At 40.3% G+C, this 14,260-nt stretch overlaps 1 protein-coding gene across 1 annotated transcript in view; it reads left to right on the top strand.

The window, feature by feature from the left end:
* Positions 1-502: 502 nt before the first annotated feature.
* nr5a2 (nuclear receptor subfamily 5, group A, member 2) overlaps positions 503-14,260 on the top strand; it is a 54,397-nt gene continuing 40,639 nt past the window's right edge. Inside the window, exons 1-5 of the mRNA XM_030785044.1 lie at positions 503-759; positions 3,132-3,263; positions 5,645-5,763; positions 8,224-8,365; positions 11,768-12,417. Of these exons, the coding sequence (XP_030640904.1) occupies positions 696-759; positions 3,132-3,263; positions 5,645-5,763; positions 8,224-8,365; positions 11,768-12,417 (1,107 nt within the window). The 5' untranslated portion in view covers positions 503-695. The remainder of the gene's footprint in view (positions 760-3,131; positions 3,264-5,644; positions 5,764-8,223; positions 8,366-11,767; positions 12,418-14,260) is intronic.

The raw sequence follows: 14,260 nt of genomic DNA, 5'->3' as shown, positions 1-14,260 counted from the left end.
ATGAGTTGGAGTGTAAGCCTATAATTATGAATATATATTTCTCCTTAAGATTTTTTTTTTTTTTTTTTTTTGGATGAACACGAAAATGGCTTAAGCTGCACTCCCACAACCTGTTGCGGAAATGTCAAAACAATTGCATGAATAAAACCCTGTCGTGCTGTGGGATTAGTTCAAAGTTTGCGACTATATATCTGCCAGTGAATGTGTCCTTTTGATCTCGTGTTTTACCACCTCTCCCCGCATTCAGTCAATGGCTTGTATAGCAATTTTAGCCGTCCCTTCCCCGTAAGTTAATCATTCCTCCAGTGCTATCTGTCAGCTCACTCTTATCTATCCGTGTGTCACTTTATAACTGGCCGTTATCAACCTGTCCCGCATCACGTGACCGATGCTATCCTATCCTGCAGTAGCTTTTTGAATACTGTTGATTGGTACCGGTGAGATACGGCCGCTGTTTTAGCGCAGGTCACTACGAGATGGGGGGTGGGTAGGTGTGTGTGAAAGTCGGGGGACATGCCAGGGGCTTTGCTACGTCCTTTGGGAGAATTCATTTCCCTTAGTGAACAGTAGCCAGTATCTTGTAAACCCCAAAACTGCCCATGAAAAGCATGGAAAAGCGTTAGTCACACTCTTTTCATAGGCTACATTAGGTGAGACGGCCCTTTTCTCTCCAAACGAGGGACTGGTTTGCTATAATGTCTACAAGTCCTAAGACTGAATTAGAACAAGGTGACTCCAATGAAGATGTGTCTTGTTTTGGTAAGTTGTCACCACAGAGTTGGTATTGCTTTCATATCATGGATAGCTACAGCTGTCCTAGGCAACATGGACACCTGCGGTCTGCGACAAATCATACGTTCTCTGTCCAGAGGTGGTGACGCGTGTCGTTTCCTTGTAGTACATCTGCTGTCAACATTGACTTATCAGTTTGTTTCTTATATAACCGCAATAAATCAAAGCGAATTAATGAATTTATCACGATTATTGTGACGGACTATGATCGGCACTAAAAGAGGAAGAATTTCGTGTTCACACTGATATGTCACGGAAGCGATAGAACTTTTGTAAAAGGTTATCGGACTTTTTCAAAACTGCGTCAAAGCAATCAACGTTTTTATTTGCGCTTGCTTAAGTGTCACGGGTTGCATTCATATTTTTTAAGATTTAAAACAGCCAACAAGTGTACTCGGTCTATGTCCTGAGCTCTCCCTCCCCCTAAAATGATATTTAACTTCGGAATCATATAATTTATAATGCAGGTTAAAGTTGCGTTATCACTCTAACGCTGCAATGTTATATTGCTCTTCTTTCAATATGCCTTTGTACTGGCAATTATTTTTACAGAAGACTTTATTATTATTATTATTATTATTATTATTATTATTATTATTATTATTGGAGTCGCATTAATTTTTTATTACTAGCATTGCACCTGTATTTTAAGAAATAGTATAATTCCGCCGAATAAAATTAATCACATGTTCTGAACTGCTACTCTCGTTTGAAAAGTGAACAATATCATACACATCGACAAAATAATTATCTTGACTGATAAAGTTTTGTGGAGGTGACAGTGCAGTCAGTGAAGGACCTGTGTCTATCCGCACAATTCGCGATAAAACAAGAGCAAATTTGACCTGTGCAGAAGATGTCCAAATGTTCTGCTATAAGAAGGTATGACAATAATGACAGTGATACACAAAATTAGCGACGTCCTTCAGTCGTGTGTGTGCGCGTGTGTGTGTGTGTGTGAGAGAGAGAGATAAAGGGCGAGAGAGAGAGAGAGAGAGACTCATATTTACGTTTTATTTTCTCTTTGTTGCAGATCTTTGCTTCTTAGCCTCAGACACCTACTGTTCGGATATGTCCACGATAGCATGTTCGAAACATGTTGATATTTTATTTTGCTTAGGTTAAAAATAAAAGACAGAATGTTCATCCACTGTCTACATAAAATGTAGGGACTATGTTAAAACCACACCTTTAACGAGATTATAAATGCCAGAACACTATTTTGTTTTCTACATTTCACATTTCTTTAACTCAAAAGTTACTGAGTTCACATATAGTGGTAAATTTAAATCACATTTTGACTGACTCAACATAGAATTTGACTCATTGTGTCCTCCGTGTCTTGGCAGACCTCAAATTCTGGCGTGCTCGTCGTATGCAAGTGATACAAATTTCAGGGTCATCTATGTTACATTTTGCATTCGCTTTGCAATTTTTTTTAAAAGAATGTTGGATTTTTGTGATAAATAACAAAATGAAGTTTTATAGACAGAGATATACAGCTCATATATTATAGTATCAGAATTGTCGGTATCGTGGCGACCCTGAGGACGTACCTTAAGAAACTCTTTTCTCTGTTGTCTGAGGATGTCACCTATATGTTCACCTGCATTAGCTTTTGTTTGTCTCTGTGTTTCCCGGCGCTATGAAGTCTATTAGTATTTGTATTAAACAGCTGTGATTTGGAGTGAAGAGGGCAGAATTGGTATTGCTTTCCTCCACGTGTGATTGGACAACACATGTGATGTCAGAGCACCAAGTGAGATTCTGATTGGCGAAAGTGGTGTCAATGCGGAGTAAACAAAGCAGCCAGGAGCGGTTTGAACTTCACATCCCCACACATCAGATAGCGCGAGTCAGATATAGCACGAAGGAGGGGTCTGTCTCCTTGCCAGCGTAAAGTTCTTGACAGTTCGCTAACTCTCGTATTAAGACCAATATCAAATACGTCGCAATTCCACGACAAGACCACGCAGTTGCCGAAATCTCAGCATTTCGTTTTATCGCATCTTATAATCTGACTCGTTTTTTCGTTGTCTCAAGTATAGTCGATATTGTCCTTATTGAGAAATAACGCTCGCAAACCGTTCAGTCCGTGTCTCAACGTTATTTCGCTACTAAGGATTCGTATTTTGACACTGAATAGCTTACAGTGTTTTAGGTTGCGCAAGAGCGTTTCTTCAACATGAACTTAGACTGCGTTCAGCTTTTGCGCCGTATAGTGCCCATGTAATTTTTTTAGCACTAGGCCGACTTATTCTATCTGCACCCATAAGCGGGATTTAGGAAGCCTTTTTTTGACAAATTGTGAGAAACAGTGATCTTCCTCTCACGTCCAGGTGGCCAGCCGGACGGAGCGGCGTCTCCCCTTCAGCCTAGCAGAGCTGTCATGCTGCCCAAAGTCGAGTCAGAATCTTTGGGACTCGCTCGATCGCATGGGGAACAGGGGCACATGCCAGCCAACATGCAAGGTAAGAGACCGAACCGATATACGTATTAGATAGATCAGCTCTGTATCTGACTGTAGGCAGGAGGCTCGACACGGTGTAGCCTAATTATTAAGGTAGAGATGACCTCGCTATTGAAACTGATTGACTTTTTTGTTTTTTTTATTTGTTAAAAAAATGAGAGATTTGTATGAGGAACAGATCACGTGGGAGCATAGTTCTCTATCGGCAACTTTGCAAACATGCGAGCCTGGCTGCATATTGTTCAAAGATACCCCTTAACAGTGTCCCATAAAAGTCTTTCGGCTGCTTTGTTAGCCCATATCATGATCTGTATGTGATCAAATGTTCGCCTTCAGCATAACATAATTTATAATGTGCATTTTCGGGGTGAAAATTCTTTCGTGCCTTTCATCCGTGCAACTCTGCATGTCGGATATCTTGCATGATCGTGACTTCTGGAAAAAGTTTCGGATACAGCCGATACCTTTACCGACGAAAACTAACGAATGTTTCTTAACACACAAGCTAACAAGTTGCCGGCTTGAACAATGAAGCCGTTCTGTGAATTTCACAAGTGTGTTATAATTGTCATTTTTTGTATGCTGAAGAAAACAAATCTTAGAATTAGTTAAAGTTTAATTTTTCTATCCAGAATCTATGTCCGGTAGCGCGCTCTTTGTATTTGTAAGATTTGATTAGACCGCACTGTTAAAACAAAATTATTATTTTTTTACTATCAACACGAGGGGACATAATAAAGTAAGTCGTACTTAGGGGACAGCACCAATGAATCTAAATTATTTACTAATAATGAATAAAGAAATGACCGCACGACAATTACGCATACACAGGGCCATGAAAAAAATATGCAAATATCTAGGCTTCAATTATACTTTGTAATTTCTTGCCTCATTCTCCAGGCATTTTAGGACCGAAAGGATTTTACTGTGCGAGTAGTCCACAGTTTAATTGCTGCGCCCTAACTGGGAAACCGTTTAGGGGGAAGAGATATCCAAGTTTGTGTCTACACGTGTTCAAGAGATAAGGGAAACACTTCAGGTGAAAGCGTGTAGTCTAAGAACCCTTGTGACATTTCTGAACTTCAGATTACAGAAGACCTGAGAGAACCGCCTGACTAAGCTGTCCTCTTGTCTCTCTTCGCTAGCATCTTTGCTTTTTTTGTACTTCTCTACATACAGAAACCTTTTTATTTCTGTATATCAGACCTAATAATAAAAAGTCCATTCCGAATCACTTTTTTTTTCCTCACAAAGAAACCTGTTGATACAACTGCATATTTTTTGCCCCGAAATCAGTCCAAAACTATAAAAGAAAGAAAGAACTATTGAACTCGCAGGCGGATGTTGGCTCTCTATTCATCGTGTGAGCAAAACTAAGGTTAAGAACTTGTTGCATGCAACGAAATAACTCCAAACCTTTGTTCATTTCCCGTTGAGAATTCCTGAAAAAATGCATGATTATTATTCCAAAAACATGCAAACTATAATTAAAAAATACATAGACTCCTGAAATGACGCACAGAATAATTCAGTTTCGATGAAATACCTTATCAAATGAGCAAAAAAATATATATATTTGTCTGTGTGCGGAAAAATTTATGTTATGTTGCTCTGGAAGATTATATTTTAAAGGTTTTGGTGTAGACTGTAAATGAAGGTCTAAAGCAGTGTTTCTTGTCTTAGTTGTTTTCAAAATGCGGTTTACAGTACAATAAAGGATTAATGTGCAATTTAGCATTTGGTAAGTGTAACCTAATGTGTTAAATGCGCTTCACAGTAGCTAGCCAGCGATGCTTTCATGGGGCACAACGCCATGGATTTCATAGAAGCATTTGTGTAAAGAATTAACAGTGTGGCATCCGAAAACATACTGATATTCTTTAAGGACAAACACGGTTTTTACAGTAAATGTGCAGAGATTACCGTAACAGTAAATCTCTTTTAATTGCTTCAATACACCATCTCGTATCTGAACTTAATGCTATGCTTTTTATATGCCTGGTGGCAAAAATATTCAATTTAAATGCGAGACTGAAGCATCTAATGCGTTCCCCGACCAATTTACGAGGCATCATGAATATTAACGAGGTTGAATCTGATGTTTGGGCAGTCTGTGACTCTATAAGAGAGAGAAACCTAGCTATTAATAATTATTTCACTTAAACAAACACACACGTCTTCAAAATGTAGTATTATGAGATAAGGTCAAGCTGGTTGCACAAAGACTGTTGTTATTTTGTGTCTCTTTCTAGATTAAGGAATGTTTCAAAAACTCAGTGTCAAAGTTACCTCATGGAGCCCTTAAGAATGTTTGACTGATATAAACCCATATTGAAATTTCTGTAATTTCGGTGTCCTGATATTGTATCTGTTCTCCTGCAGCCCCTCAGTTTAAAATGATGGACTACTCGTATGATGAAGACTTGGATGAAATGTGCCCAGTATGTGGAGACAAAGTGTCTGGGTATCACTATGGACTCCTCACCTGTGAGAGCTGTAAGGTATGCAGCGTTTTTAAATATCTTTTGCGAACATGGATGCTCAGCTTCAAAAACAAACAAATATCTACTGTGTTCAGATCACCCGTATCTCACTGAATTGTCCCTCACAAACATCAGAGAGACTGTTACATTGCTTTCGAGGATGAATGTTCCCCTTACCCACGTTAGAAAGTCTGTCAGCTTTATTTTGAGCAGAGAGAAAATGCGCTACGTGTCTAGTTCATTTGAAATGGTCATGGAACTGTGTTTTGGGTATGTTTAAAATGATACAGACAACCGCTCCTGCGTTTGCTGTAGGAATGTTCTGTGAGAACTGTATCTGTGGAGTCTGTGACTCACACAAGCTAAAAATCACACTCACAGACAGGAAATTCGTGATCTGAACCCTGGATCGAACATCACCGTGTTCAGATTCCAGACAGCTTACTTAAGATTTGTGCTGGGGTTGTTTTGGGTTTTTTTTTTTCACAAAATCCTAAATTCTGAGAGGGTTTTTTTTTTTCAGGTGTTTTGGTTTCTTCAATGAGAAGCACAGCTCTACAGCTCAGATGAAATCATGCTTCCCTCCTTCCATACACAGTTTTTTTGGGGGGGTTTTTAATGTGTAGTGTTTTCCAGCAGATCATTCATATATATATATATATATTACAAAGGGATATCTGTACCATACTTTAATGTACCTGCTGCAATATATCTTTATAATCGTAATCACACCATGCTTTATAACCACACCACACCTGCTAGGAAATGAGTTGCTAAAGCTTAACTGACTGTGGATCTTCTAGAATATGAAACTGTGAGGTTGCTTTTGTTTACAGACACATTTTCTCTATCTCTATGTCAGTGCAGTATATTAACAGTAATTGTTCGGGCTGAACCTTAGACAGAGGATGAGTGGGTCGTGAAAGTAGACGGCCTCTATGCACACTGTTAGTCTAAATGCAATGTACTTTAAATAGCAGAGATAAGAGATAAGATTAATGTTGCCATGATTGACCTCTTGCATAAATCTGCTTTCAGTACGATATGATTGTCTCCCCACTCATATCTAATATTTCTGTAAAAGTAAGGACACGCTGGTTTTTTATAAACGACTGACTTTGTCTGAGTGCGTTGACAGACTTACAGTGGTAGAGCACATTTGTGCAGTCTTATGTAGTTTTACAAGGTGAAGGCTTGCCCGAATAGCGGATTGCAGGTACTAAAGAGCTTTAAAGGTGTGTGGTTTGTGAGATCTTTGAAATATTGATGGTCTACGCTTTAAAATGGGCCTAGTTCAGCCATTTTCCCTTTGGTATAGATCTGGAATAAGTTAAAACCTTTTCCCTCATTTGATTTCTTTTTTTTTTTTTTCTCCGCTGCACAGAAAATTAATTCAGTTCAGTTGCAGGTGGAATCTTGTAATCCTGCAATTTTAAATTATGGATATAATTTATTGGATTTTTTTCACCCCTTATGTTCTCATTTTTACGCACATGTGAAAACAAAGAGATGCGTCCATAGAAACTTATGGAAATGTTTGTCTTTTCGAGAACAATTTTATTTATTTATTTATTTTTTTAGGCCTTCATTTTTTCGAACATCGCCTAGTTTTCAGTCATTTTTTGTTTGTAACATAGTGTAATATTTAGAGGATGCATTGATGCAAGTTGAAATATGAAACCTTAAAATTTAGATTTAGTGCTCTATTGTTTTAGAATCTTTCGACCGAAGTTTCAGTCATTGCACTTATTACAATCTATGAGAACGTTCTCTGGGTTCAACATTTTTGAATGAGCCACGAAAGTCAAATATTGAAACACGGGCTTGAGATGAAATACGATACCATTCATTTTCTTACAAAACTGCTATTTATGTAGTTGACACGATAAAAGGTAAATATATGGAAATGAAGACTAACGCCATGTAACTGAACATCATCCTAATAATGAGTTCCGTTGTAGAAATTTCAGTCAGTGGTTATAAAGGAGAGAATTATGTATCGTTCTCCTTTTACCACCCATAAGATATTTTTGAATGTTGTGTGGATGGTAACAGTTTTGAAAGACCAACCACTGTGGTTAGCTGATATTTGGAGGACATCTAAAATTTCAGTAAACACTTTTCTCAGTTAATTTGAACCTCCTGACTTTAATTATGTTTGTTCATGTCAAAGAGAGTATGTGTGCGCAGACGTTTTCTTTTCCGTGTGTTCTGTGTGTTTTTGTGTTTGTGTTTATCTAAGTGACTGTTGGCCAGTGTGAGCCGACATTTGTTCACTTATGGGGCATTTCCTATGTATCAGCTTGTGTGGGCTTGTGTGTGTTTAGCCTCCCGCCCCTGTGTAAATTAATGCGTTTCTGTGCATGTGTGAGAGTGTGCGCGGGCGTGTGTGTGTGTGTGCGTGTGTGTGTGTGTGTGTGTGTGTGGTTGTGGGGGGAAATGCCATAACTCTGTCGTCTTAATTCACACTCTCCACAGGGTTTCTTCAAGCGCACTGTTCAGAACAACAAAAGGTACACATGTATCGAGAACCAGAGCTGTCAGATAGACAAAACCCAGCGGAAACGCTGCCCCTACTGCCGCTTTCAGAAGTGCCTCACAGTCGGCATGAAGCTGGAAGGTAAGACTGCTTTTCATTAGAGACACACCAGCCAAACATTCCCTGTTACGACAGAAAACTCGCCATATGCTGGGAGTGTCCACAAAAACAAACAAAAAAAAGAAAAAAGAAAAAAAAAAAAATCAAAACGTTAATCTTAACATTTGCAGTCATCCATCGTTATAATTCAGGGAAGTGTTTGTGCTTTCTTTGACTCGCTTGATCATAGCTTTTTTTTTTTTTTCTTTTAAATTTTTTTCAAACATCAGTCTATTTTTTTTTTTTTACCTCATACATTCTTTGGGCTCCATGACGAGTCTTTTCCTCTTAGTCTGTAGATAGGGGGCTCCGATGACTATTAATTGTGTAATTGCTGGAGGGCAGAATTTCCAGGGCTGTCATTTTACAGCTTACTCCCTTTGATTTGTTCTCATATGTTAGCAACACCATACAAGGCCCTGCAGCGGTCTGTCAGACATATCCAGGAGCATGAACCTCTTTCCAGGGAGCTGCCCACAGTCTGAGTAGAGCAGCAGAATCCTGATTACCAACTGATTCTGTTTAGGAAAACTTCACATCTCTCTGTGTAAACCTTAACCACCACCCCCAAAGCCACTCTAAAAAAAACAAAAAAAAAAAGAGAGAGAGAGAGAGAGAGAGAGAAGATGAAAAAAAGAAAAGAAAAGAAAAAAGGGAAACTTCATAATCTTATGAATACAGTCTAGGCCTTCAGCACACATCCATCTGAGCCAGGCTTTATTAGAGTAGCTTCGCTCGCGCGCGCGTTACCGGTAGCACTTTTTTGCTCTTGCTGCGCGCGACTTTGTGGATTTAAAGCGAGGTTTAGCGCTATCAAATACGTCTCAGTGGAAACGTGTCATATCTGAGTGACACAGACGAATGCCCTGACCTGTCTCTGGGGAAGTAACTTTATCAATATTGATAAGCGATGGCGACTCCTATCTACGCTCAAGCAAAGATTCTCTAAAAATATTATGCCTCAGGAAAGATACGCTGTGTTGTGTCTTTTTATTGACCCCTTTTAATCATCTTCTGGCTTGATCGGCACACTTGGCAGAAGAGGTTTGGGATGAAAAATTTGGCTTTCTTTTTTTCCTTTTTTTTTTCCCAGGCTATCACTATTATTTTGAAAGTTGCTCTTTCAAATAGCAAAGGCCGGATTGAATGTATGTGTATGTATGTATGTGTATATACAGTATAAACATATATATATACACATACACACACACACACACACACACACACACACACACACACACACGTGTGTGTGTGTGTGTGTATATTCTCCGTTTGAGTGCGTTGTGGAGACCCCAGACTTCTGTGCACAGTGAAGCAGAAAATCATTCAAATTTAATGCGATGTAAATTGATACTCCCTACTCTGTTATATTGCTAACAGCCACAATAAATCAGAACATTACACTTTTTCCTCGACTTTCCCCACACTTATGACATACTGCAGCTTCCCTTTTATTCCTCTCTCAGTTTCTTTCTTGCGCTGTCATTTTTTTTTTTTTTTGCGAGTATACACCTGCTTTCCTCTCTTTGGCACTCCGGTGCTGGGACCAGTGTGCTTTCCCATTACCTATGCATAGGTATCATAGCTATTCATGTGTGTGTATAAGATAACTGGCCCTCACAGGCCAGCTGCAGAAGACATGACTAACAGGGTGTCAGAACCCGGCCCAGGGACCCATTCATATGCTGCTGTACGACAGGGATCCGCAACCTACGTGAGCCCAATATTCCTGTATATTAAACACCTATAAATCAACCAATAAGGAGATGCCTGGGAGTCCGCAGCCTGGCTGCCTGGCGCTCAGTCCTAGGCCAAACACACATTCACACACACACACACGCACACACACACACACACACAGGCACACGCACACAGACACAGGAGGGAGTTTCAGCCTTTCTCTTTTTTTTTTAACAACCCCCCCTCACCCCTCCCCCTTTTCTTTTATTTTGGTAGACAAATCTGTATGACATGCATGTAAATAACCTTGTTTAATTAGACAGAAGAAAAAAAAAAATCTTGTCTGGGGATGGTGGTTGTTGTTGGTGGGGGTTGTGGTCGGGTAGAATGGATTGGGGGGGGGGGGGGGTTGTGAGTGGGGGGTGTGGTGGGGTGGTATGCATTCATGATCTGACTCCCTGATCCAGACCTAATTGCGATTTCCCAAAAGGGCCAACTATTAGTTTTCAGCTCATTAGCCGCTCCGTAGCTGTGAATCATTAATAGTTAAATTCATCACAATACAAAAAAAAAAAGGGAGATGCATGTACAGGGGGCATTCTTAAAACAATGAATTTGGATGTCGGTTGATATGGATGTATATTTAAGATTAATTCTTCGCATAAAAAAAAAAAGAAGAAGAAGAGTGTGACACGGTCGGTTTCAGCCCCTGCGTTGACCACGTCAGGTGGGGGGCAGGCGGCTGTTGAGGGTTCAGCGTTGGATGGGGGGTGTTCCGGTCGCCTCGCGGTTGGCGGCATCTGACTCTTTTTTTTTTTTGGCTTGACCTCTCCTGGCTTTTCTCAGATGAGCACCGTGGCGACACACACACCGCTGTGACCGACACCATTAAAATCAATCCCAAGGCGGCGGTTGGACCGTCTCTCTCCTTTAATGGCTCCGTTCATTTGATTTTTACCACAGATATTTGAGGGTAATTCTGAGGAGTGGGTTTATCACGACTCTGCTCCTCCAGTGCCCGTGAAGGGGGATGCTGGAACTCCGTCTGTGCACCTGCTGACTGCATGACTCTTCAGAAATGCATAAAAGAAAGATAATCAAGCATAAATAATTAACTTAAAACCCCAAGACGACTAAAGAATAGTGAGCCACCCCATGGCCGGGATCAGACCAGCGGAGAGGGTATTATGGAGTTAGAGTCTCGTTTAGCTACCGTAGTCATTATTCTCTCCGTTTGACTTTGCCAGGTTCAGTTTAACATCATGATCATTAGCATTGTCCTTGTCTGATTTTACCAACACGTTGTACAAATTGCATCCTTAGGCTTTGGCAGTGTTGCTGGATTTACTCCTAAGAATGGCTTTGAATGAACGATTTCACCAAATACTGTGTGTTGCAATCCACTCTTTAACACTGTGGATCGTAAAAGTCCCCTTTCGTGAGAAAATAAAACTGATTGCTCGCGGTCAATGTGTAACCACCCAATAAAAGTTATCTGACCAAATTGCTTCTCTGTTGCTAGGCACGTATGTGTTGTAGCAACCACATGCTGTCTCTCCTGTTTTTTTTTTTTTTGCTTTAATCTTTTTACTGACTCAAAGACGACTGAGGTAAATTAGTGTTAATATAAGTTAGCCTAGATGTTTTTATGGTATATGTACTCGTATCGGTCTAATCATTTCTTTCCTCTCTGTGACATGGAAGCCGTGAGAGCGGATCGCATGCGGGGAGGCCGGAACAAGTTCGGGCCGATGTACAAGCGCGACCGGGCCCTCAAACAGCAGAAGAAGGCTCTGATCCGAGCCAACGGACTCAAAATAGAAGCCATGACGCAGGTGATGCAAACGGTGCCCACGGACCTGACGATATCCTCCGCCATCCAGAACATCCACTCGGCCTCCAAAGGTCTACCTCTCAGTCATGCCGCCCTCCCCCCCACAGACTATGACCGAAGCCCCTTTGTCACGTCTCCCGTCAGCATGACCATGCCCCCCCACGCCGGCAGCCTACAGGGCTACCAAGCTTACGGCCACTTCCAGAGCCGCACCATCAAGTCCGAGTACCCGGACCCTTACACCAGTTCGCCCGAGTCCATCATGGGCTACCCCTACGTGGACACCTACCAGAGCGGTTCCCCTCCCAGCTTCCCACACCTCATAGTGGAGCTGTTGAAGTGCGAGCCGGACGAACCGCAGGTGCAAGCCAAGATCCTGGCCTACCTGCAGCAGGAGCAGGCTAGCCGGGGCAAACACGAGAAACTCAACACCTTTGGTCTTATGTGCAAAATGGCTGACCAGACGCTCTTCTCCATTGTGGAGTGGGCAAGGAGCAGTATATTCTTCAGAGAGCTTAAGGTACGTTCCCTAGTCCCCAACCGTGCCCCCCTACCCCACCTCACCCCACCCTCCCAGCATGCTACAGTACATCATCAACACATAGTCATAGATGGCAACCTTTGTTTGTTCATTACCAGAACTAGAGACGTAGCAACCTAAGCTAAGCTATCAGTGAACAGCCTGTTCACTTATAACCTGTGATGTTTTTACATTAGTATTTATTCAATGTAGTAAGACTAATGATAGTTTTTTTTTTTTGGTCCTTACATGTTAATAAATCTAGTATTTGGGAGGCCTCTGAATAATTTATCATGCGTTTTTTATCCATTTTAAATGTGGAATTTCTATGTTGTCATCTATAATTGACAATTTTTTGCACGAGCTTAGCAGATTCCAGTCAGCACTCTTTAATCTTTCTTTCTGTCTTGTTTTTTTTTACCACTATTTAATCTTCCCATGCTGTGTATTTACTTGACAGCAATGTAGACAGGATAGAAAATGGAGTAGGGTTTACTAGCCAGAGAATTTGACTTTTTTTGTTTTTTTCTTTAACTCTCATGAAAAATATTTGTTGCAAACATGCAGGTTGTCATTCGCCTGACACGTTTTGATATGGGTTTTGAAATCTTGACAGCAAAATTCAACAGCAGAATCAAATCATCCATTTTGTGTGTTTTCCAATATGCCGGCCTCAGTTCCTAGCACGAGATTATAGTTCATTGAAAGAGCATGGTTTATGTCATGGATATGAAAACGGCATAAAACAGTATTTTGATATATAAAAACTATTAAAATATTACCTTGTTTTTTTTTATTATTTCCATAATTTTCAAAATACATTAATTAATTCGAGAGAAGGGAGGTCTGTGATGGCTGCTGTGATCATGAGGAATTCTGAGGCATTTTTTTTGGAGCCAGGCAGGTTTTGGCTGGTATAACTTAACACTGTGAGGAAATTCTCTCAGGCTTGCCCTCATTTTTTGAGCCAAAACAAAGTTTAACTTCCCTCACCCTTTCACACCTCAGACCTTTAAACCAATCAGTTACATTCAAAACTAAAAAGAAAAAAAAAAAAAAGAAGAAAAGACAGAGAAAAGAAAAATAAGAACGAATTGTCCTGTAAAAATATGATTTTTACACCTGCATTACTGGAAGGAAAAGGTGTATTTTTTTTTTGTCATTTGGGAAAGTTTTACTTAGGAGACAAAGGCTTTGAATAAAGAAAAGATAATATATGAGTAGAAATGATATGGAATCTGAATAGAAATTATACGTGTCTCTGTCATTTTACAATGTTTAGCCCTTTTGCAATTTTCTCTAGGACAGTTTTTTTTGGAGATGAAAATGTCATTTTCAGAACACACCTATTGTTCCCACCCCCACGCCTTTCTATATGGATGTTGACATTTACTATTGTACCTCCATCTGACTGTTATCATGAACAAATTAGCCAGGATTAGATATAAAGTACCTCACATTGTGAACGATGAGAATTTGGTTATTCCGATAAGGGTCAGGCTTTTGTTGGGAAACCCTATTTGCTAAACTCTTCACACAGCTATCACCTATTAGGCTTACTCTCTCTTTCTCTTTTGCTCTTTCTCTTTCTCTCACTCTCTTTCATTCTCTTTTTTTCACTGGATACCCTGGTTCTGCCTCTCATCATATCATTGTGTGAAAACTAATTGGTATCTGTGCCATCTGCCCTTAATTGTGGTTGAACTTCACCTTTACAGTGGTAGAGGAGGATCCCTTTGATGTGAAAACTACTTTCTAGCCCTGTCTAAGTGGTTTGTGGCCCTGCGTTGCATGGGTCGAGGGTGTATCGTCCTAACATTGTTGTACACAGAGGGTCTGTAAT

The sequence above is a fragment of the Chanos chanos genome, chromosome 9 (assembly GCF_902362185.1).
Source record: "Chanos chanos chromosome 9, fChaCha1.1, whole genome shotgun sequence".
Lineage (NCBI taxonomy): Eukaryota > Metazoa > Chordata > Actinopteri > Gonorynchiformes > Chanidae > Chanos > Chanos chanos.
This window is presented reverse-complemented; position numbering and strand designations above follow the sequence as displayed.